Source organism: Poeciliopsis prolifica, unplaced genomic scaffold, assembly GCF_027474105.1.
Source record: "Poeciliopsis prolifica strain line A6 unplaced genomic scaffold, Auburn_PproV2 SCAFFOLD039, whole genome shotgun sequence".
Classification (NCBI taxonomy): domain Eukaryota; kingdom Metazoa; phylum Chordata; class Actinopteri; order Cyprinodontiformes; family Poeciliidae; genus Poeciliopsis; species Poeciliopsis prolifica.
The window spans coordinates 3,133,201-3,157,741 of record NW_026562414.1 but is presented as its reverse complement, the minus strand read 5'-3'; the positions used below and the strand labels follow the sequence as shown (position 1 = coordinate 3,157,741).

The window sequence follows — 24,541 nt, the reverse complement described above, 5'->3', positions numbered from 1 at the left end:
CCAAAGTGTTTTAAATATTTTACTCAGAAATTAACATTGATGAAGAACAAATTGACATGATTAAAAAGAATAAAGTAATTGGATTGTAGAGCATCAAGAATGTCGCTAAACCAATGCAGCTGGATGGGATTAAATATGATTTACTTTTATTATTAATCCAGGTTAAAACTAAGAAAATTAGGCATTTTCGTAGCATTTACAGTGGAACATCTCAAACTCTTTACTGAAGTTAATTTACCCAAACACAGATGCATGTGTTGCTTCAATAAATTAGTGACTGGAAAAAAAAATAACTTCATAATTTGGATGGATGATAAAATACAGAGTTTTCTTCAAACACGTTTTTAAAAACAAACAAAGGAAGCATATGCATGCATCACAAGAAACAAAAATAATTTTTTATTTACTTTTTTAAACTTTATTTTTATGCAAAAATGAACCAAAACATGAGGGCTAAGAGAAGCAACAGAAAGAGAAAAAATGCCCAGTTAAAGTTCAGTCTTTGGCTATAAAACAATCCCATGTTTCCCAAAGTTTCTCTCCTTCCTCCTTATGTAGACGGATTGAAAACATCATGGGTAATGTGTCTCATCGCTGGAGCCAACATTTAGTAACGGCCTTCTTGTTTGGAAGCAGGAGTGTCTTCAAGTATTGGGAACTTCCTGAGGGCAGTTATAAATGTACAGTATGCGTTTATTATGTTCAATACTTTGTCACATGCAGCAATGAATTGTGGGTAAAAGACTTCGTAGGCCGAGCCAGTGTTTGGATCAAATTGAGAATCTTAAATTGTATTCTGGTTTTGATGGGAAACAGGAGAAATCTGATCTCTCTTTTTAATCTTAATTGAATTTTGTGAACTTCCTGTTCGTAAACAGGTCCAGCCTTGAACGTGTGAAGTAGTTTTTCAGAATATTTGTAACTTTGACTGGAGTTAAAGGAAGGAAACGTGTCTCCTTCAGCTTGTGCTGACCGTCGGCCTGCTGGCCGTCGTCGTCTACCTCTACACTGTGGTGGCCTTCAACTTCTTCAGAAAGTTCTACAATAAGAGCGAGGACGAAGATGAGCCCGACATGAAGTGTGACGACATGATGACGGTACGTCTGACCTCCGTTTGTTTAGAACAAAGCAAAGCCACAAAATTGGAAAATAACTTGGCTTTGTTTGCAGCTGAAAGAGATTCTTCTGGCTTTTATTCTGAACGATGACGATCAGGTCCTATTGGCCTTGATCGCGGCTTGAAGACACGACTACCAGACGAAGCATAATGGACGTTTCTTAAGCTTTTAATTCTTTAGAATATCCTTCAGGGCCTTGACGGTTTCCAGCATTTATTAATGACATAAATGTAAAGCAGTCTCCAACAAAATAATGAAAGTTTCAATGATTTTGTCCTTGGCTTTAGTGCTACTTGTTCCACATGTATGTGGGCGTGAGAGCCGGCGGCGGCATCGGAGACGAGTTGGAGGACCCGGCCGGAGATCCCTACGAACTCTACCGCATCCTGTTCGACATCACCTTCTTCTTCTTCGTCATCGTCATCCTGCTGGCCATCATTCAGGGTAAATATTTTCTCCCAATCAGAGCAGATCCAGAAGTACTTCCTGACTGTTCAGAACTCCCCAACCTGCCACAGGTTTGATCATCGACGCCTTTGGGGAGCTGAGAGACCAGCAGGAGCAGGTGAAGGAGGACATGGAGGTAAGACTCATGTGAAACCTTGAAACCACCTCTAAAAATGTTCCTACCTTTGTGTTTTAATAGCTCAAATAAACCACACAGTGGAAGCCATCTTGGCACTGAAACAAAAGCTAGCATCTACAGTCTTCCTTGTTTCTTGGGAGTCTGAAGAAAATTAATGACTCCTGGATTTTCTGGTGTGCAAAATGGCAGCCAATAGTGTGTAGGTGTAGGAAAGTTGAACTGTTTTATTTAAAAAAAAAAAAAAACTGCTGAATTTGTGTTTATTAGATTTTTTTTTATTATTTTGGGGAAAAAAAGCCTAAAATTTTAACTGTTTCATCAGATTTTTTGATTACAGTCTTATTCACGAGTTTTTGGTTCCCCATTTATAAAATATGTAAAAAAAAAATAATGCAGTTGGAGAAACTGAAACAGACTTTTATAAGCCTGGCGGGCCACCAGGCTTGTTCACATTGTTCATTTTTTTTAATTATTGCCTTTTTAAAGACTTTAGATATCAATTTTCCTGTCTCCTAATAACGCAAAGCTATAATGTGATATTTTCAAATTTCCTGTCAACATTGAGCTCAAAAACATGGCGGCCGGCTGGATGGATGGCAGCGTAGCGCCTCAGGCTTCACTCGGCTTCTGGGGGAAACTGGTGATTAGAGATGAAACAGAAACATTTGGGATATGGTCCACATTAATCATTTTACATTTTTCTTGTTTCTGGATGATAAACTGTCCCAGGAATTATTTCGATGAACGAAAAATACAGTTTTGGGACCATTTTCAAGTAATATAATAATGGCTAAGAACACTTTGTACAGAAACTGGGAGATATTTTAAATATCCAAAATGAAACAAACACAAAAGAAATAAAAATCGCCAAAACCAAAACCATGATTAAAATGGGCAATGACGTCTCAGTAAGCAAAAAATGGAAATTAGCGGAAGTTGGCATCCTCCTCAATTAAAAGTTCTAATAGTTGCTAAAATCTAAATCCGTAATTTTCTGGATTGTTTCCGTCAGACCAAATGCTTCATCTGCGGCATAGGGAACGACTACTTTGATCGAACGCCTCACGGGTTTGAAACTCACACCCTGCAAGAGCACAACCTGGCCAACTACCTGTAAGTGCAGCGACACACTTAAACTCTAAAACATGAGTAATTTAAATGACTCCTGCCCTCCTGTGTGCAGGTTCTTCCTGATGTACCTAATCAACAAAGATGAGACTGAACACACGGGTCAGGTACGTGAAAATCTCCACCTCTGCACAATAAGACAGCAAAGGACGGACAGGAGTTCAGATTTTTACTTATGCAACATTTCAAGTGGGCTGAAATGTTGCAGGGGAACGAAGCAACGCGTGGGCTCGCTTCGACTTCAGATTTACGTTGTTTTTATTTGATGTGAAGCTTCTAAAAAAAACTAATTCAGAGATTAATAGAAAATAGATCTGCAGGTTTGTTGGTCAGGCCTGTGAAATAGGTGTTTATTTTTATGTCCATGATTCCATTTTGGACCATTTTAAATTCAATTGAAATGCAGCTATTGACAGTCTAAGCCAGTGGAGTCCAAAATGAGGTTAGGGGGCCATTTGTGGCCCTCAACAACAGGATGGACAATCAGACCATGAATGCTCTTAAAGGGCCGGTTGTGCCAGAATGTATTAATAAAACCTGTTTATAAATCGTCAAAATATCAATGAATTATTAAAGTTAAATAATATCATTGAACATCTTTTGGGAAAAAGAAAATCTTGTTAAATAATCTGCCAATGAAACTAGCCTCTATATGTAGCTACAAAGCTACTTCTACATTAGTTTGTCTTATTTCAAGTGAAATGAGATATTAGCATTGGAAACTAGACTAGCGTTTCTCAATGGGCACGGTACTGCCCCCTAGGGGACGTTTCCTCGAAGGTAAACTTTACACTTTAAATGCACAATAGCAGTTTAGACTTTGAGCAACTTGCTAAATCTGTAACATCAAAACACGCTTGGCTTTTTCCACTCTTTCTTTTTGTTCTCTAGGAAATTACTGTGTTTCTCTTAATGAGCCGGAAAGTATGGTATCGATCAGATAAAATCAGACGCGTTTCTCGCCTTGCTGACGTTTTGAACCGAACGTTTCCCATTTGTCTTCCAGGAGTCGTACGTGTGGAAGATGTACCAGGAGAGATGCTGGGACTTCTTCCCTGCCGGAGACTGCTTCCGTAAGCAATACGAGGACCAGCTGGGTTAGGAGCGGCCGCCGCCGCCGCCGCCTCCCCAAACGCCCCTCCCCTACTCGACGTCGCCCTGTTACCAGAACCTGAACGCATTTTGAATTCTACCACTCACTGGACGCTCCGGATTTGTGCATCGAGTTCCTTTTACTTCCTGCCACGACGGCTCATTTACGTCTTTGTTTTGATTGTGACTCCCTTTGCCTTTCCCACCTGCTTAAACCCACCATGTGTTGTGTGTCGACATCTGAAACACGGCTAAGGGTTACAGCAGGACGACTCGATGTCTGTAAATGCACAATTTCTCGTCCCACAAACCTGAGTAGACAAACGTTTGCTCCTGGAATGGATCAGTGCTGATTGAGTTAAATGATTTGCCTTTTCAACGCTGGCTCTAGCGCGTAACGAAACGAACGTGGGTCCTTCAGGACCAGAGGCGACTCTGTTAGGCGTTTAACAAGTACCGACGTGCCTTTGGAAAAATTAACTATGCAAAAACGAATCTTTGTTCCTCTTAACACAAGCAGTGCTCTAGTTCTGGTCTTAATCACATCGGTTTTTTGGCTTTTAAATGAACAAAAAAAAACATTTGTTGTATAAAATCTAGACATTTCTTGTGTAAATGTTGCTTAGTTTGGTTGTGTTCCTACACTGTGGTGTCCTGCCCACCCTGCACTTCTTCTCCACAGCAGACGAATCCCACAACAGAAGAGAGTTATGAAACTCGGATCAATGATTTATTGGCTGAAACTGTGCGGCCATTTGTACGTATGTAGGAGGAAAATAATAAACTGATGCAATACGATACATTGTGTCACCTGTAGCCTGTTTGACCATCAATCCCTGGCAGAGGAGCAGAGAAACGAACGGTACTGAACACACATTTCTGCAAACTTCACAGCAGACGGTCCAGTTTTACCTCCAGAATCTTCTTCATGGTCAGGAGATCATGCTGTCCAGCCAGTCCTCCAGGTCCTCCTCAGTCATCGACCCTTTGACCTCCGCAGGCTTTGGAGGGGCAACATCCTCGTCTAAAGCTTTTTCTTCTGATGCAGCGTCTTCTAATTCTTTAAAAGTAAATATTAAGCTTGAATCCACACAAGACTAAATCATCTCAGTGACCTTATTACATACAAAGGCTGGGCGATGAATCTATTTGTGGTTTTTGAATATTCAAGTTAAACTTTTTCATAGTTCAGATTGACATCAGCATCCAGAGCCGCCATCTGTAAATCTTTTTTTTTTTAATTATAAGAATAAAACTAATAATAAAAGAACAAATTCAGAAATTAAAAATAAGAATGCTCGTCTTATCGATTTTTACAAATATTTAAAAAAATTATGCTGATGTGCTAAAAAGTCATCAGTGTAATTATGCAAACTGTGTCTATGACAAAGAATTAACCACAGTAACGCCTTTATTCAAGTAAACAAACACAGTTTGTAGTCTGGCCCTAATAGAAGAACGGATGATTCAAATAAACATTAATTTTTGTAAATATTTTACATAATTTCTTTTTTAGATAAAGTGAACAAGCAAAATAAAAATCTGACTTCATTTAAAGCTGTAAGGCTCCGCCCTATAAATATTTATTTTTCTCAAAATAATAGTTCTCCTAATGTTACCATGTGGAGCAATAGGCTAGCATTAGCATATTTACTGTTTTGATACGACTTGTTGATAATTCTGCTCAACACGTTTCAATTGCATATGAACAAGATTAGCAAAAATAATCTCTTCTTCTGTCAGTTAATCCCTCTCCTCCACCATGAAAATCCCAAAATCACCATTTTTTTAAAATTGTTGAAATTATTTTCACTTTTTATCAACCAGCAGAACAGATGACAATAAAACTCGCCTTCCTCTGGCGGCCGTCTCTCCTCTGTTGGACTGCAGATCAGCTGATGTCCTGCATCGTCTGAACTGGCAGATTTCTGTAAACCAAGTAGCTCATCCAGCTCTTCATCACCATCCTCCTCCTCCTCCTCCTCCTCAGGCTTAACAGCCACAGAGGAAACCCGGGAGTTTAAACCCACCGCCGGTTTCTGACTGGCGCTGAGGCCTTTAAAGGCGGCGGATGGAGGAGGAAATTTGGGTACTTCCTGTTTCGGTGCGAGGCTCACAGCTGGCAGCTCAACTGGTGCTGAGACCTGAAACAGCAAGAGCCAAAGAGTAAGACTAAATACCTTTAAGTGATAACTTTGTTTCAGAAAGTTCAGTTGCACCTGAGACATAAGAAAAAGCTCCAACCTGAACCAGTTCAGCTTCTAGATTCAGTCTCCGATGGAGAGGAACTTGCTGGAGACTCTGGGCGAGAGCCTGGAGGTCCAGAGACACCACTGACACCTGAAGATTAAAAAATAAACCGGGAAAACAATCGGAATCAAACGCCTCGGAAAGGAAAAGGCGCCACAAAGATTCACAGCTGCCATAAAACAGAAATCCTTAAAAACTTTGGAGATGTAACAAATTTACATTAGGTTTTAGTTTTTAGATTTGAAAATCCAGGAAAAAGTTATTGTTCAAGAAAACCTTTGAGATTATTTCTAGATGATTTAAACTTTTTATGTCTCAAAAACCTACTCCTTCAAGGACATGTATTTATTTTACGCTCAGTAAATGTTGGTTGGTGTCGGTTAATCTCAGCGTTCAGAGAGCAACTGGATTATTCCAGAGCTTTTCCAAGTCCATATAATGCTGATCTCAACTCAGATTTAGAATTAGTTCAGGTCAGAAGTGGCCAAACCTTCTCAAATATGGGCCAAAATTTGTGACAGATCTCAGAAATTTTCTAGAAAAAAAACTTGGAAGTTTCTGAATTTCAGAAATCCAAAATTTCCAACAGAAATTTTCACGTTTTTTGGCAGAAATTTACTGAATATTTTACTTTCCTCAACAACAGCCCTCACATGCTGTGGCAGATTTAGCAGTTTTGAGAGGTATGAAGATCTAATCATCAGTTTGTTTTGGGCTCGAATGAATACATTTATTTTCAGTAGGAACAAGCAGGGCCACCGCCAGGAATCTTGGGGCCCCAGGAAAGAAAATTAGATTGGGGCCCCCATGCAGCTGCTGTTATAATGTTTTGAGTCTTTTTTTTTTTTTTTTTTGTCTATTTGGCCCATAAAAAGTGTCACAATTTTAAAGTCTTGCAACTGACTTGCTTTCTTTGGTCCAATACTGATACTTGCACAATATTTATTGCTCATTTTATATGCAACAATCTGCATACAATATGCAAGCAGGTTGCTTAAATTATTTTCTATTAGTTTTAGATTACTGAAATGTCTCTCAGTCAAAAGCAACATGCAAAATACACATAGAGCAATCCAGACTGTTCAAAAAATGCTATTTATTCAAACTGCAATATATAACTTTAATAAAAAAATATGTTTTCTCCATATTTGTTAAAGCTGTCATGATGTTGTGACAGTTTATGAGACAAATAATCTGTGAAAACAATCAATCTCCCCCACCTGCTACATGAATTAATATTACTGGCTAAAGTAATGCAACATTCCGGCCAAAACAACCAATCAGAACCAGTTGGAGGGTCTTAGTGCTGTCAATTAACCTAATTAACTCACTGCTAAATGTGCTAATGGTGGAAAAACAACAAATCATTACAGGAAAATCTGCCGTCATTGCAATGCTTATGCATTTACAACCGGCTATGCTAGCTGCAGCATAGCACAGGCAAGAGGGAGGAAGGATGAGCAGCAACACATGAGATTGTGATTGACAGCGCTAAAACTCTCCTGCCACTGATTGGTTGTTTCTAGGTAGAAGGCAGAGGAAATACTGCAGCAATAATTTCAGTCAGGAGGGACAAGAGCTGCTGCTGACTAAAACACCTGCTGTTAAGTGGTAAAAGGTATAAGCGACAAGTTAATATATGAATATCTTGGTAATTGTTTTCCTTAATTCATTAGACGCTATGGAGGCAAACAGTCTGTAGCTAAGCTAACAATGCTAATTGATAATATCACCCACCTCTCTTGGAGAAAAAGTGGATTACAAATTGACTCTCTTTCCTTAATATAATTAATTTTGTAATTGACAGGGCCCCATTATTTTTTTCTATGAACAAAACATAAAAAATTATAAATAAATTGTGGAGAAATTGTCATAACTTTCCCCCCTATACGGCCTTGGTAACAGGATTTAGTTCACATTATTTCAAAATTCATTAACTTTATTAAAGACACAAATAGGTTCATATGAGAAAAATAACTCACATAAAATTTAACCAAATTTAAGAAAGCATAAAATCTGATTTGGATCCAGCAAAGTCTCTGGATAAACGTGGTTTTACTTTAAAGCTTATAAAACGGCAAATACTTTATAAGAAAATTATGTTAGTAATAATTTACCCTGTTTACAAATTGAAACTCTCCTTCTGCAAATACGGGCCAAATTTGTAGCATTTTTGAATTGTAATTGGGGGTTGCTCAAAATCAGTCCAAGTGCCACAAAAGGCCCCCGGGCCACAGTTTGAACACCCCTGATTTAGGTTAATGATAGTGAAAGGAGAGTTTGACCTGATTGGCTGCGAATGGATCCATCTCCCAGTCCTTCTCTTCTGCAAACCGGAACTGAGTGAACGAATCCCCTGGAAGACAAACAGAAATAACTTCATGAGCATCAAACGATTTGTCAAAAATATCCGAAATGTTTTGGGAGTCAATCAGCATCTTTGTGTGAACCGATGGAGAGCGACAGCAGCGCCAACTTTTTATGACATTAACAGCAATAGCTCTAGTGTGCAACACTCCACAGACACCGAGAATGTTATTAATAAACAGAATCAGGGTGCTAAAAGTCACAATAAATAAATAAATAAAAGAGGAAACTTGTGTTTGAACGAGGCACAACGCTGCAGCAGAAAGCTCAGAGTTAAATCACAACATCCAGTACAACAAGGATACAGAGTCAGGTGTGAAGCACCACTCTGCCCACTTCGTGCTTCTGGTTATCTCGGCCGCGCTGCAGAAGGATGTCACTTTGGATGGAATAAAAGGCCGCCTGTGGGTATTTTTACACAACACGATGAAAGGCAAAAAGCAAGCTAAAAATTCTTAAATGCAAAACAGAAAGGCAACAGCAAGTCCTTTCTTTGAGGTAAAAGGAGAACAGAAACATTTTAGTTATTTAAGAAACAAAACTGGGACACGTCTAAACCAATAACAACAGCTAACAAATCTGAGAAAACAGAAGAACTGTAAGAAAAGTGACAATATTAAGTATTGATCCTTTACACGTAAACTCACACTCTCAGAAACTCGGCCACGACCGAAAAAAAAAAGCTAGAATATAAATACATCCTGGACATTTTCGAAAGCTGCTCGTGTAATATGATCCAAGCTTTTACTTCTGCGTGTTTTTTTTGTTGCTTTTTCTCATATAATTTACCTGGATTACAAAGACAAGCTGTAATTCAAACATATCTAAAACCACTATAGAAATATGACAAAGAGAAAAGCCATCAAGAATAATAAACAGTCAGAATAGAAATCTTAAAAAAAAAAAAAGTTAAATAATTTGTTTATCGCGAGTTTAGAAGAACCACAGGTCGTAGAAATATGAAACTCTATACGTAGGCAGATACCCCCCATTTAGGAAAAAAGTCTGTTGACGGTACGCCCTAAGATGCACAGGGAGGCGGCCATTTTGGGTCAAATGTCAAATTTTACCTGATTTTAACTTTTATTCACGTCAAAGTTGAGCAAAGTCCTCCTAGGGATTTAAGGCATGGGGCATTAAAAGTTATCAAAAAAGATTGAGTTTATAAATTTTATTAAATAATAAATTTTAACCTAGCCTTTGATGTGTAGCTGGCATCTGTTTGCAATTTGTCACACTTCCTGCTCCTCCAGAAACATCACACATTCTAGAACGAATAAACAATCTAACTGTTCATAAGGAAAATGAATAGCGTTAATGCAAGTTATTAATTTAAACCTATCACTCATGTTTCGACCGCGCTGCACCAAACTCACTGAAATCCATCCTTGTCCACCCTTTGACAGGAATTTGGTCCAATATTTAGACCAACTCCTCCACAACACACCCTAGAATATCCTTAAAAATCATCCACAAGCCACGATTTATCCAAGAATTATGAAACTTGGCACACATTTAAAAGAGGAGTTTGATTTAAGTCAAAATCCTAGTGGCCAAAAGTACTTTAAGCAAACGAGAGCAGAGAAGACTTGGGGAAAAGGTCAACTAGAAAAGCCTAGTAAACCAACGGTCGTCTTTTGGGACCGAACCGGAGAGAATCACTGATGTACTTGGAGAAAATGCAAACCATGAAGGCAGAAGAACCCAGGCAGGGAGTCAAACCCAGGCAATCGTTCTACTCTCAAAGATAGATGTTTTAATCACAGTGAGCAAATTTAGAGCCAAATTAACTAACAGTCGTGATTTCAGACTGTGGCAGGAAGCCGGAGCGCCCGGAGAGAAACCTGCAAACAGGAAACCTGTCTTAATCTTTTTAGTACATGAATTTAGATAAGACCCGGTCAGATTTCTCCAGCCTCCAAATGGTCACTAATTGTATCTTTTTCAATTTCCTCATTATCCAAATTAGTTATGTTTGGCTCCTCTCCAAACGTGCCTTGGTCGTCTTGGAGAGGAGGGGCTGGAGAACTTGAGACATCAGTGACTAGCTGATGTCTCCTTACCTTTTCATAAACATATAAAACTCCCATTTGATTCATGTCTTCACTGCAGAGGTCATCTGCAGTGAAGACATGATCATTTTCTGCCTTCATAATTTGATGTTCTCCCAGCAAATATGTATAAAACTGGGTCGGCTCTGGACCCTGACAGATCACGGAGGACAGACAGAACCGCTCCGTCCCGCAGGCAGACTGTGCGGGCACATCCACAGTCTGGTTGGCCGTCACTGGGTGTATCCTGGTCCGCCTCGGGAGAAAAAACACCAGAACGTTGTTATCCGCCAACTGGTGCTTCTTCTCCAAGGCAGACTTGCAGCCTGAGCAATGGCGTCTGCCTCCCAATGCCAACCAATCGTTAAAAAGAGTAACTAAATCGGTCGGAAAGGTTGCCGCTGGCAGGGCAACCAAGGGGCCATTGCTCAGGAGCTCCAGGCAGCTGGTATCACAGACAGAGCAATTGTTGGAGCAGTACAATTCTCTGTCTGTCTCCCCTCCAAGTGAGTCCAGCCAAACTAAGAAGGACTCCAGCAAACATTTTACAGCGTGATCCCTTCCCTTGTCCGACAACAGATTTCTCTCCTTCAACTCTACCAGAGCTGGGGAGAGGTCTGTTGCTGTAAAATGTCTGCCCGGATGGCGGACCGCTGCAAGGATCAGACTTGCGCAGCATGGAATGGATGAAGCCTCCAGAAACACCCGTTCCCGGGCAAGACACCGTCCGGTGACACCCAGGTTCAGGATGCTCTGGAACGCAGCATTCATCCAGCTACTGTTCAGTTCATTGGAGAACTGACAGTAGCGTTCCATGCCCGCTTGTCTGGATCCTGCAGCCTCTGTCGTCCCACCATCTGTCATGTCTGAGCCGACCCTCTCTTCCGAATTAGGATCCTCCTCCGGTAAACAATTAATTTCGAAAGATATAATGACCCTACCACTGAAAGACCTCTTTTTTGCCTCTGAGGTACCAAGTTCCCCAGCCGAGGTACTTGGTACCTGAAAGGCACTGGTAATGGTGCCTTTCAGAGACCTCTTTGATGAACCCAGAGCTGGGACCACTGAAGCCAAGGCTTCTGCTGTGAATTCAGCAAAAGCCTTGGCTGCAAGGTCTGCCGCAGATACATCTTCCCCAGCCGGGGCAGATGCTTCTGCGGCCCGTCTCTGGCACGCAAGATCTTCCATCGAGTTAGTACCGTCAAACTCAGTAGTGTCTCCTGTCGTCAGGTCTCCGTCTGCTGTCTCACAAACAACACACGGAGCCATCGGTTCAAGACAATCCTGCCAGCCGGGTCAGTTCCTCTGGAGACAGTACCGTTGTCTGCGGTACTCTCTGGTAGGGTCTCGATGGGGTCTAATTCTACGGTCCCAGTGACGTCCGTTGGTTTGGAACAAACCTCCCCAGCCGGGTTGGTTTGTTCCTTGGCATCCCTTCTCCAAAATAAATCCTCCTGAAATTCCTCGAAGTCCTTTGAGTCTTGTGATTCCTGTGAATCCTTCCAGTCCTGATATCCTCCTTCGTCCATCCCAGGAAGACAATAATCCCATAATTTTTTCATGCCGGTACTAACGGCATATCCCAAGCCCCAACCCAGTGGGATGAACAAAGGCACGAGTGCATTCAAAGTAGACATTGTTATCGTTGGCAAATCTTCTTCTCTGAAAGCTGTCTGAATCCTGACTGAAGCACTGAGATTCCTACTTTAGAATCTCTTTGTCATTGATGATGTCATTGATGATCATCAATGACCTCACTGGACTTCAAGGGCAAGGTATTGCCTCTGGTCATCACTATGGCAACGATAATATCAATTCTGCAAGACTCATGATGAAATAATGACTAAATATTTTAAAAATATGTAATATTTTATTCATTTAACAATAGATTTCTATATGATTAAATTTTTGTATTTGTGGTTTTCCATACCTGCTGTGGTATTAACAGCCTTAAGCCATTTATCCACTGATATTTTTAGACACAATCCTATGGTAAGCTAATTGTAGCTTCGCACTCTGAGCTCACATCACATTATAAATATTTACATGCAATAAATTGACATATTAAATATTTACAATATTTTGCAAGCAATATATCTACACTTTAGTTACTCGTCTTTGACACAGTGCAGTGTGAAAGTGAACCACACCGCTTAAAATGCAATAAATGTTGGGCATCCTGATCTATTGATATTGCTATTGATTTGCTTTCCAATCATAAGTAGATTTTTTTTTTATTTAGAAGTTGTCTTTTTTTTTCTAAAGATCAGGAAACTGAAACTTAAACAATTACAAAATAAAATGCAACAAAACTTCTCTGAAATGGTTCAGAGTCAAATTATTCTAAATATGATGAAGAATAAATAAAGAACAATTATAGAATTAGTCTGAATAGATCTGCCTTTATTGATTAGGATTTTTTTTCTCAGTATTGGAGCCAATACAGATGTAAATATCGGTTTGGTACATCTCCAAAACAAACTATTTTGAATAAAGCGGAATAAATAAAACATTTTTGTTTGATTTGTAGTGAATAAATCTGTTTTGTTTTAGCTCAGATTTGGCCATAGAAACAAGTGGGAAAAAAATTTACAATGAAAATAAAAAGATTTCTGAAGGAAAAAATTTATAGGATTTAAAAACAGGCAGGAAGTGACCTTGATGTAAAGGCGTATATATGATGTATATAGTTGTATATTAAATATCTTTTTTAGATAATATTTTCTGTTTAAGATGAAAAAATTTATTTCACCATTTATCTTATTTCATGCAACATTACAAATACAAAATAAGTATTTTACTGCCTAAAGACAGTTTTAGAGCATTTGTACATATGTAAAGATAAAGAAGCGTTTTCAACTTAAATGCAAAATGTACATATTTTTCTTACCGTTTCATTTACTGAAATACTTGACAGTTATGTTAATAATGGTCAACTAATTCACTAAAAAGAATTACAAGAAATGATGACCTTCATCAGAATCTTACTTTTACAAATTCATACCATGTTTGAACATCGGCTGGACGAAACATAAAATTATTTTGAATTATTAAGGATAAAAGGACCTACCGGGATTTAGATTTTATTATCTGAGCTGTAGTTTTCTCAAAGCTGTTTCTGGTTTTCAGAGGAAACAACCAGCAGACTGGAAGCTCATGTTTCATTTTTTTACATCTCATTCTTATTAAAGTAATGTCTATTTTTAACTGAGCCTGCCATACGCAGACGGACAGTCAGCGGGAGACGATGTTCGCCGTCGGTCGCTGCTGCTCACTTTACTCTCCTGCTTTACACTCGGCCTTCATCGGCACCATCTGCAGTTGTCCTTGATATCTTGGCTGTATGAAAAGTGAGCGAGGTCAACCCGCCGCAGCTGCAGGAGGGCTTTGTGTCCGTCAGACCGAGTCCGGCTGGCGCTTCGGAGAACACAGCGACTGTGACGCAGATGGATCGGAGAAGGAATTGTGAATGTCAGCTTGAAGTGAAGGCTCAGCGACGGATGCCTTTATGTTCGGCCGGGAGCGTGATTGATATCAGCAATAACAGCTGATCTTTTCAGGACTTACCATATAAATCCTGCCTGCGGTGGAAGTGAAATCGATTTTAGCCCCAGATGGTATCTTAAGCTGATCAGACGTCAACAGATAACAATATTTAGTGAGAAGTGGGATCTGTGACAACATGAAAGCAGGCGTTGATCTTTGCAACAGAACTAACTAGAACATAAAGAACCTCGATTCTTGGTTATCAGACTTTAACATAATGTCGCCTAGAAAAGACTGGAGTCAGTATTTTATGCTTATGTTGTGCTTATCTGTGTCTTTTGGTAAATAATGACACTTTTAATGAACTAAAACTTTAAAAGTACTTTAAAATGGTCAGCTTTGCATTATTTCTGGTAAAAATAACTTTTAAAGCAAAGGGCCAGAATGTATTAATAAAACCTGTTCCAAAACTCTTAAAATATCAATGAATTCTTGAAATTACATATTATTATTGAACATCTTTTCAGGACTTTGTGATTCTTTGTGAATTTTTGCAATAAAAATCAAACTATGTTAGCATTAATCTGGCAATACTTCCAATATTTGCGCTTATTTATAACAGAATGCGACTTTTTATAACTCTTTGTATAAATCACTGACTATAATTTGACATTAATTAAAGTCAAGGCAGCTGTTAGTAAGAAAGTAAAAAGATTTTTGACAGTTTTTGAGAAAAATCTTCAGTTTTTAGCACAATTTGTTGATTTTGCATAAATTTCCACAATAATTCTCAAGAAACTGGAGGGACTGTTAGATGTAATTTGGCAGTAAACAGATAAAACCTGCATTGATTTGATAAAAAACATCATATTTAATCACACTTAGTGTTTAGAATCTAAATCCATGGACCAGATTTTCACTCTGTGGTGAACCACTATAAAGCATAAAACTATAACATCACATGATGAGTTTGACCAAAGTATTTGATCAAATACTTTGGACAGCGGCTCAAATTACAGCTGGTATTAATCTGCACCATTTATCTCATATTGTTTTATTTGGAAATAAATCCGACTGTCGGCTCACAGTCATTTTTCTTCTCCAGCAGGTTTTTGTTTCCTCAAAGTTTAATTTTACATGCAGATATAGGCAGAGAGAACATGAGTCACCTGATAGCTGTATTCCTCCAAACTTGGCTTCATTATGTAACAGATGATATAAGAGAGAGAATAATAATAAAAAGCTAAGGATGTGAAATGATAAGGATCTGATGTCATTTGATTCCAGCGCTCCACGGCCTTTAAATGATTCTCGGTTCATTTTGGAAACACATTTATATGAAGAAATGAGAATAAAAGGAAAAAAATATTTTTACTGATGTTTTTGATTGGTTTAATTTACTAATAATACTCCTTAGACCAGTCAACATAATCAATAACATCAACATCAGCACTTTATGACACATGTCAAACTCGAGGTCTGTGGGCCAAATCTGGCCGTCCGTAGCTTTTTATGTGGCCCTCTAGATTCTAGACTAAATGTGTGATTAAATATGATATAAATCAAATCAATGCAATTTTTTCTGTTTACTAACAAATTAAAGCAATCAGTCCCTTTAGGTTCTTCAGAATTATTGTGCAAATTCACACAAAATCAACAAATCTGCACTTTTTTGCGCTGAAACAAAACTGGGAGTTTATCCCAAATTTTTCACAAAATTTGTCAAAAAAACGTTCTTACTTCTACTAAACAGCTGCCCCAGCTTTAACTGATGTCAGATTATAGTCCATGATCTATAAAGCAAGAAATAAAAAGTCACATTTACTGTCATAAATAAGCGCAAATAATTCTAAACAAAAAAAAAAGAAAACAGAATCCTGGAAGGACTGAAAAGATGTTCAATAATATTTAATTGAACAGATTCATTGATATTTTTAAGAGTTTGTGAGCAGGTTTTATCAATGCATGCTGGCACAACCGGCCCTTTAAGAGCCTTCATGGTCTGGATTTGGCCCAAAACAAAAATGACTGACATTCCTGATTTACTTACATTTTTTAATCTTTCTGGGTTTTGGTTCAATTCTGACTTCTTATATTAATGTTCAAACTAGCAGTTCAACATAAATTAAAACAATCAGTTTTTCAGTATTATAATCCTGTAAAACAAACAAACAAACAAAAAACTGTTAAAAACATGTTTAAAAATTGCATTATTTTGTTGTGATGATGACGATGTCTACTTGTAGAGTTTTGTGGGTTTGTAAATATATAATTGTTTCCACAAATGCTCCTTTGATCAGTTTTAAACATAATGAACAAATTTGATTATTTTATCAACCGAAAAGATAACCAAATAACACAATAAATACTTTGTACAGTTAATAGATACAACGGACATGTTGTTAAAAACATATTTTAAAAAATACCTTGTTGCATTTTACATCGGGTTTTAAAGAGTTAATAGAATCTATTTCTATTTTTGATTATAACTTGTCTGATTATATGTGACATTTTTAAAAACAAATAAAACAAAATAAAAATTTGTATTTATTTTATTACGTATGATGTAATGTTTTAGTGGTGTGCAATAAAAGCCACATCTAAAGCCAGGGTTGGGTTAGGGTTAACATACTAAAATAAAACGACCTTAGACAAAACAGTAGGAGTAGCATTTAAATAAATCATTTAACCAAAATATTGTTTTAAAACAAGAAAACTGCAATCGATCATGTTTGAAGGAAAGAGTCTGCCGACTAAATGAAAAGCGAATAAATTGTGTAACTGATTCAAACTCTGTTTCACACATTTTTTAGTTTTTTTTCCGGATAAATCTTGTCTAAAACTTTGCCGGTTAGTCAGTGGAGGCACAGCAGATGCGTGGGCGACGGCTGAATGAAGTCCAGAGCACATTTGTGTTCAGGCCGCTAAACGAGAAGCCACCATATGCGACGCAGACCACATTTGAACGAGGTCAGCGCCATCCGCCGGCTCCTCTGCACAATTTAACAGATTAATTAATGCAAATGCTGCAGCTGGTTTGACTCGTTCGTTGACTTTTTCCTATTGATGACAGCGATCTTGGTGAAGCTACATCTCACAGTGGCATCAGTTAATTCTTCACAAAATCCCCAGTTCTGTTTTATTTATTCACACAACAAACAACCTTGTGATCTAAATCCCAACTTTCTGTGCTAAAAGGTAAATTTGCATTAAAGCCAAACTGCGTCTCACTTCGAAAACACTTCAGTCTCTCGCTCTCACATTCCATCTGTTTCCTGCTTTCCTCTGTTTAAAATCTTCCTAATCCTCCTCTTCCTCCCTCAGCGTCTTTGTTCGGTCTAACGCAGAGACCTGCTGATGTCTCCCACCTACACCGCCTGTGTCCTCCTGATCCGTGTCCATAGAAATAGCATCGCATGTCCGACCAGCACAACCATAGCAACAGATGCCAACCAACACGAGAAGAATGGCTGTCAAATTTCCAAAACACTGGGAAGAGAGTCGACTGAATGCAACTTTTAAAGTTTTAAGCACTATAATAAATGCTGTGGTGATATTTTAAAAAAGTGTATTTTATATAATGTGTTTAATTTATCGACTGAGTTAGTGAAATAAAGTAACCTTTCAGCATTTTTCAAATGTTTTGAGATGATACTATGCTTAAATTCCAACTACTTATCTGTAAAGATTTTTAATTTTGTAACCAAAAATAACCAATAAATCCTCAAATTGAGAAATTACTGCGAAACCTCAATGTTCTTGCAAATGGCTGAGTTTTAAGATAAAAATTTTTCTCACCAACTAGCCTTCTATAATCCATGAATTAGGATTATTTTGGTCTGAATATTAAAGTAACATAATAAGATAAATCCATTTGATTGATATTAACTGAATTTGCATCCTTTAAATTGAACTTTCTGTTATGTTAAATAATTTCAGATTATATTTGTTGTAAGTTGGACCAACATTTAAAAAGACAAGTTTTGCTCCCAAACTTTTCAGTAATGCTGTGATGAAAAAAATAACTTTGTGAAGAGAATAAATAGTCCTGATTGAGTTCTAGACTCAATATGTGGGTTTGTTGTTTAAATAATTTACACTCTGCACATCCGCTGCTTCACTGAAGTACTAATCCTCTTCAGTCAAGAGCTTCAAAAAGCCGAATTTGGAGAGAAAACTGGATGTTGTTAGGGACAGACATTGTTTGAAACACACTTTGAGGTTTATAAAACCTTTATTTTATTTTATTTGTAATATCAAATCATGCACCTTATATCAGGATGCAGAAGAAAACCACAATATATCGAACTTTTATGATGCTTATTTCCCTCGTCTTCAAGTTTATTTAACTACTTCGCAGGAATTGATCCTGCTACTAAAGCTGCAGATAAAGAAAACCTGTTTCTAAAAACAGTGTTGTGTTGATTCTCACACCAATTTTTGGCTCGAACATTAAAGTTAAAAATGTACATAAACTGCATTTTCTAAAGTTAAAGGAGGCGGGTTTGTGATAAACATGGATCTTGTTAAAACGTGTTTATTTCCATCGCACTCACATTGTGAGAACATGCAGACCAGTTGTATTTGATGAAGTTCAATAAATAAAGATCCTTGAGTAGCGTGGAGTAAAACTGCTTTTTAAAGATAATTAAACATACCAGCTTGTTTGGGAACATTGGCCAAAATTAAAATGAGGAATAAAGTGCGTTTAGTTCCAAAATGCAGTGGAAATAGTTTAATAAATGCGATAAAAAGCATCCACAGAACCAAACGTGGAACAAACTTTCAGAAAACTACAAACCAGCCGAAACACTGAGCTCCTTTAAATTTAGATTAAAAACCCGCCTGTTTAGAGTCGCTTCTGTAACATAATTAAGGAAAAATGTTTTTATGCTTCAGAAATAAGCTACACAAATAACATTTTATTTAATTTTGATTAATGTTTTTTAAACAATATATTAAGCTGAGTTCCTAAAAATCCCATCTGTGGAATAGTGATCAACATAAAGGTCTGGAAACATTAAATGCTCAGTTTCTCTGATTTTACTCTTTCTGGGTTTATGTTTGAGTAAAATGAACATTGTTGTTTTATTCTATGAACTACTGACAACGTGTCTCTGAAATTACAAGCAAAAATTTGCTTGTAAATTTTTGCATTTCTCATTTCAAAAATGAGAAATGGTCAAAATAACCAAAAAAAAAAAGAGATGCAGTGCTTTCAGAGCTCAAATAATGCAAAGAAAACAAGTTCATAATAATTTAGAAATGGCAATACTAATGTTTTAACAGAAATCAATATTTGGTGGAATAACCAGGAGGTTTTGGTTCAGTGCTCCTAATTTGCTAGAGCTGCATTTAATGTGTATTTGCTTGATAATTTTGATGTTGACACTTGACAAAATGTAACATTTATTGCCTTTTGATAACTGGTTACCGTATTATGTTTTTATCACATAAAGTTAGCACTTTATTAATTAAAAACAACAAATAAACTTGTGCTAATTTAACTCTTTCATGCATAGCGGTCACTGCAGTGGACAGCTGTCTAAAATTTATTTTCTTGAGGATTTTTATGTTATAAATGCACACAGACCACTGGAGTGGATACCTGTGCATCGTACTATATACTGCCAACTACTGGCCGTATGCTGCAAGACATTTTTGTTAAATCCAAGATGGCAGACAGATGAAAAAGCAGCTCAAGAACATCCAGTCCTTCCTTTTACTGTAGAAACTCAAAAGTAAAAAAGAAAAATATTTTCCAAACAACTTTGTATTTGTTGAAAATAATTTTTTCCCCCAAAAAAACGTTAAAATTTTGATGGCCTATTAAAATTAAAAGCACTGAGAAAAAATCCTGACATGAAGGACCAAAATTTATGCACGAAACAGAGACTGTAAATCTACTAATATATTTATATATTTTTTTTATCAGAAACAATCACCTCAGGTCTCCATGTGTTGTGTTGTGTACAGTGTTGCTAATACTTTATCCAAACTTTGCCACCGCTCACCGTTACGCAGTGCAAACACCACAGCGGTTTACTCTGAACGGTTAGGATACTCCCTAAACACACAACCGTCACACATGAACCTGGAGCAGCGAGTAGCTGAGCAGAACCAGGAGGTGAAACTTCCCCGCAGCTCAGTTTCCAATAACACTTGCAATGAAATGTTGACATTTTGTGTGACTGGAAGAGGAAAACTCGTCCCCTGCCCCTGCTTTCGCCTCCATTTGTCTGTAGATTAATGGTCCGACATCAGAGGATGATTTCTTCTCTTTTTAAACACAATGTCAGCAAATTTTTGCCAGATACCAGATGAGATCAAGCCAAGCAGCTTTCAAGAAAACTTAGGAGCAATTCATTGCTATTACAAGCCTGACCAATCAGATTTGATCTGATAAAGTGGAGAGAGGATATAAATATCTGTAATAACTGCACAGCTTCAATTATTACAGCCGAAAACCAGCAATCTGGGTGTATTGGTGACCTGAACCTTCAGAGCCAAATAACCACAGTTACAAAGTCAACCTTATTTGCAGTAAAATCAGAAAAAATGTGGGAATCTGTTAATTTTTAGTGAATTTTGCGGATTTGTGAAAAACTGGAGGAAGTTATTGATGTAATTTGGAGTCGAAAGGGCCACATAAAAAGCAACAGCCGGCCAGATTTGGCCTGGGGCCTTCAGTTTGACACCTTTAATCCAGAGAAACTAGTCCATCCATTTATCTTTAGTTGCATCGATTAATTACTCAGACGGCTGCAGCTGGAGTTCTGACTAAAACCAGGAAGTTAGAGCTCATCACCCAGTTCCATTGGCTCCCCGTCGCTCAGAGAATAGACTTTAAAATACTGTTATTTTATAAATCACTGATCCTCTGTTGTCACAACAACCTTCCAGAACTTATCAGGTCTTCTGGTTCTGGTCTGCATCCCCAGAACCAAAACCAAGCATGGAGAAGCAGCATTCAAACTCATAGAAAACTGCAAAGCAGCTGAAACGCCGAGTTCCTTTAAACCTAGACTAAAAACCCACATAGTGAGAGCTGATTTTGAAACACAATCAATGAAACATTAATCAATATTCTGATATGCAACAACGGCGAAACACTTTGAAATGCCTTGTTACCGAAACGTACAGAAATAAAATTTGATTTGAAAGGCGAGAAAGAGAGGAATACGAGGGGAAAGTTGTAAACTCCCCTGTGGAGTTGATGTTCCCGCTGAGAGCTGCAGCACCTCCGGCGCTCCCTGTCACGCCTTTTTAACCAAACCAATTAGTCCGCCTTGACATGGCGCTGAAACCCACTACGCGTCGATAAATCACTGTCGGAGCTAATTGCAATTAAAATCCGGAGCAAACCAGGCGAGGCGATGAAGAGGAGCGAAGGTCTTTGCTCTTAACTTTTAATGGTGAGGCTGTTTGTGTCAAAGTCATATCAGTGGAGCGCCAATCCACTCGAGGCTCTGTTCTCATTAGGCGAGAAAGGTTTTTTATTTGTTTAGAGACAAGAGGCTCAACCAAATCAAAATTCATCGATCATAATAAATTTCTGCTGGACATTCTTGGTTAAGAGCCAGTCTGTCCTGCTGCTTGCCACCGATATTTACAAGTTGCAAAGGTTTAGAGCCATTTTACTACGATATTTAAGTAGATGAGGCAAAAAATATAAAAGTAATTAAGTATGTATTCCTGTTCAAGAATATGCATTTGGAAGAAGCTTACTAATAAAATTAATAGTACTTTTTGAAAAATAAAATTAAAGCGGATAATTAAGCCCATATTTCTGCATTGAAAATGTTTTTTATTGATGATGTAAAACTGTCATAAAATTATTATTTCGCTCAGTGAAGTTACAGAAATAAATTTGCTTTTCAATAGTATTTCAATTTATTGAGTAAAAGTATACATAACTTATCCAAGTTCAATTTGTTAGATAAAGTCAGATTTGAAGCACTCTAAAAAATTATGGGCGGATATTTAAATAGTTTTTTCCTGACACAATAATCCAAATTCTCTGTCAGTGTCTTATGCTGCATTGCATAATATTTTGCACATCTTTATGTGGACATTATGTGATTACAAATGTTATTTAGTAATAATTTGTGGCTACAAATATCAAGCTGTCACTAACAGACCCTGCACCACTGCCGTTTCAGCCTTTCTGTAAATTTGTGACACATCTGTGATTTTTTATTTTATTTGCTCGTAATTACATTTTTTTTAAACTGACTGATTTGTAACTTTATTAAAAATGGTTCAGACTTAGATAGGAACAATTTTTAATATCTTTATCGTCTTTTTTTTTACATATAAAAAAAGATGAAATAACGCAATATATAAGCATATTGCGTTAAACTTTAAAAAAATGTGTTTACTCTTGTTAATATTTACTACCATGCTATCTCCACTACTTAAAATGCCATTCTTAAAGAAAAAGCAACAGGACAACCAACCTACTTTCTATTTATAACAAAATTAATCATTAGTTAAGTTAAAAATTACATAGAAACAAGAAAAATACTCTTTAAATAAACTATTCCTAATGCCACATTTTGTGCTATAAGGCGTATATTGTGTAATGGGTTATATGAATAGACGTTTTAACTAAACTTAACCTGTTCATGCTCTATTTGCAGACAAGATTTGCAGCCTTTTATTATCAAAATAATTCTGTATTCAACCCTAAGCAACAGTTTTAAAATCACACATTTTGTTCGACGGATGTTGGATGGTTTTTCCAAACCAAAAGCGTCACAAAGCTTCCCCTGCATTGAAACAACATGCCGATATTTTCTCCGGTCTTTCAGGTCGGTCAACTCCGACACCAAATATAAATGTGTAGTTAAAATATTTCTGGTTTGTTGGAACATGACTCAACAAGCTGATGCGTAATCCGTCAGTCCTCCAGGAAGTCAGTAAACAATTTAGACTCTCAATCAATCTTCAGAGAAGTTTTTCCCACTGAAAGCTTCTCAGAACAAGTCGAGCAGCAGGACATATTTTCTCAATAAAATGGCGAAACGCCTCACCAGAGCGGGTTGTGATTCATTAGAGGACTTCACTGATTCCACTGGATTTACGGCGGCAGAATCCCACAAACGAACAGCTGCTGATCACAGAAGGAGATAATCTCATCTGCAAGTAAGCGCAGATTTTTATTCTCAGCTCGTCTTTGTTTGTATGCCGTTTGGATAAGTGTGCTTCACATGCACAAATACATAGAAATAACGCAGCGATAGTGTCTGGCAGTGGTTGTTACTGTTGAGTGATTTATACTGTGAAGAGATAGATAGTAGCATTGGAGCTTTACAGCAACATTTTTACCTGCCTGCTCCAAGAACGTGTTGGGGGTGGAGCAGAGTGCTTTTGTTTTGAAAATAACTTTCACATTCACAACTCATTCTGCACATCTCAGTTTTTATTTTTGCAATGCACAATGGTGCAATCACTGTTACACCATTGTGTTTATTTGTCAATAAACAAGCTACAGCCATACCATCAGTGAATTAGCGTATTACAGAGTATTACCCTCTGAGTTTTGAGTCATCACTGATGTTTACATGTCTGCTCCAAACACCAACGTACAAAAACACGTCCAGAAAACTGACTTTCTCTGGAGTACAAATACACAAAACATCAATCTACACATTCATTTGTTTCCCAGTGCAAAACATCAATCCTATGTGTAGCAAATTAAAAAATAATTTACCTTTTGCATCTTTACAGCAAAGATTACAGAACAATATCTTCACACAAAGTCCAAACTTTTGCTTTCGCTCCAAAGGGTTTAAGTACAGCAGAAGTTTTGATTCTGGTATCTTTATTTCAGCCGTTTTGGTGATTTTGGTGATTAGCAGGTTAAGTTTCTGTTCCACTATATATCCTCTGAATTGATTATTTCTATATCAATATGTTACTCTGTGAGTATCTGATATTTTTCTGCACAATCAACGCTCCATTAAATGACTTCTGTTAAACTAATTCAGAATAATGACACAAAATATTTAATAAGAAATGAAGCCAATGTATGAAAACCAAGACGATATTGAAAGAAAGGCTCCATGCAGACACACGATGGGAGTAATTTGAACTGTTCTGTTGCACTCAAAGCAAAACCGTTTCCATTCTTCCATCAAAAAGATTCATAGACAAAAATCACAGTGAATGAAAGGCTTTGTTCACAGTTGATCAGCAGCAAGTACACATGAAAACCCCAACAGCACACGTGTCAAAACTTAAGGCCTGTGGGCCAAATCCGGCCCGCCGCAGCTCTAGATTCGAGAGTAAACACTAATTTAAATATCATCTTAAATAAGTGCAGTTTTTAACTGTTTACTGCCAAATTATATCAATCAGTCCCTCCAGTTTCTTGAGAATTATTGTGGAAATTCAAGCAAAAATCAACAAATCTCTGCACTTTTTGGTGCTAAAAACTGGGAGTTTATTGTAGTTTCCTC

The 24,541-nt window shown here is 37.5% G+C and overlaps 3 protein-coding genes across 11 annotated transcripts in view; 2 read left to right on the top strand and 1 right to left on the bottom strand.

The window, feature by feature from the left end:
• Window positions 1-4,724, top strand: part of ryr3 (ryanodine receptor 3) — a 110,737-nt gene extending 106,013 nt beyond the window's left edge. For all 4 annotated transcript variants that reach the window (XM_055054435.1, XM_055054433.1, XM_055054434.1 and 1 more), the window contains 6 exons: window positions 963-1,097; window positions 1,406-1,562; window positions 1,637-1,701; window positions 2,717-2,817; window positions 2,888-2,939; window positions 3,839-4,724. In XM_055054435.1, coding sequence (XP_054910410.1) covers window positions 963-1,097; window positions 1,406-1,562; window positions 1,637-1,701; window positions 2,717-2,817; window positions 2,888-2,939; window positions 3,839-3,934 — 606 coding nt within the window. In that variant the 3' untranslated portion in view covers window positions 3,935-4,724. The remainder of the gene's footprint in view (window positions 1-962; window positions 1,098-1,405; window positions 1,563-1,636; window positions 1,702-2,716; window positions 2,818-2,887; window positions 2,940-3,838) is intronic.
• aven (apoptosis, caspase activation inhibitor) overlaps window positions 1-24,541 on the bottom strand; it is a 46,300-nt gene that overhangs the window by 1,183 nt on the left and 20,576 nt on the right. For 2 of the 5 annotated variants that reach the window (XM_055054462.1, XM_055054459.1), the window contains exons 3-6: window positions 8,460-8,530; window positions 6,169-6,264; window positions 5,777-6,068; window positions 4,837-4,984 (exon numbers count right to left, since the gene is read on the bottom strand). In XM_055054462.1, coding sequence (XP_054910437.1) covers window positions 4,857-4,984; window positions 5,777-6,068; window positions 6,169-6,264; window positions 8,460-8,530 — 587 coding nt within the window. In that variant the 3' untranslated portion in view covers window positions 4,837-4,856. Of the gene's footprint in view, window positions 1-6; window positions 2,342-4,289; window positions 4,761-4,836; window positions 4,985-5,776; window positions 6,069-6,168; window positions 6,265-8,459; window positions 8,531-24,541 lie in introns of those variants that run through there. The other 3 variants (XM_055054461.1, XM_055054460.1, XM_055054463.1) reach the window with 3 other exon arrangements.
• Window positions 23,039-24,541, top strand: part of chrm5b (cholinergic receptor, muscarinic 5b) — a 28,521-nt gene continuing 27,018 nt past the window's right edge. For both annotated transcript variants that reach the window (XM_055054456.1, XM_055054453.1), the window contains exon 1: window positions 23,039-23,225. The gene's annotated coding sequence lies outside the window, so the exon portion shown is untranslated. The remainder of the gene's footprint in view (window positions 23,226-24,541) is intronic.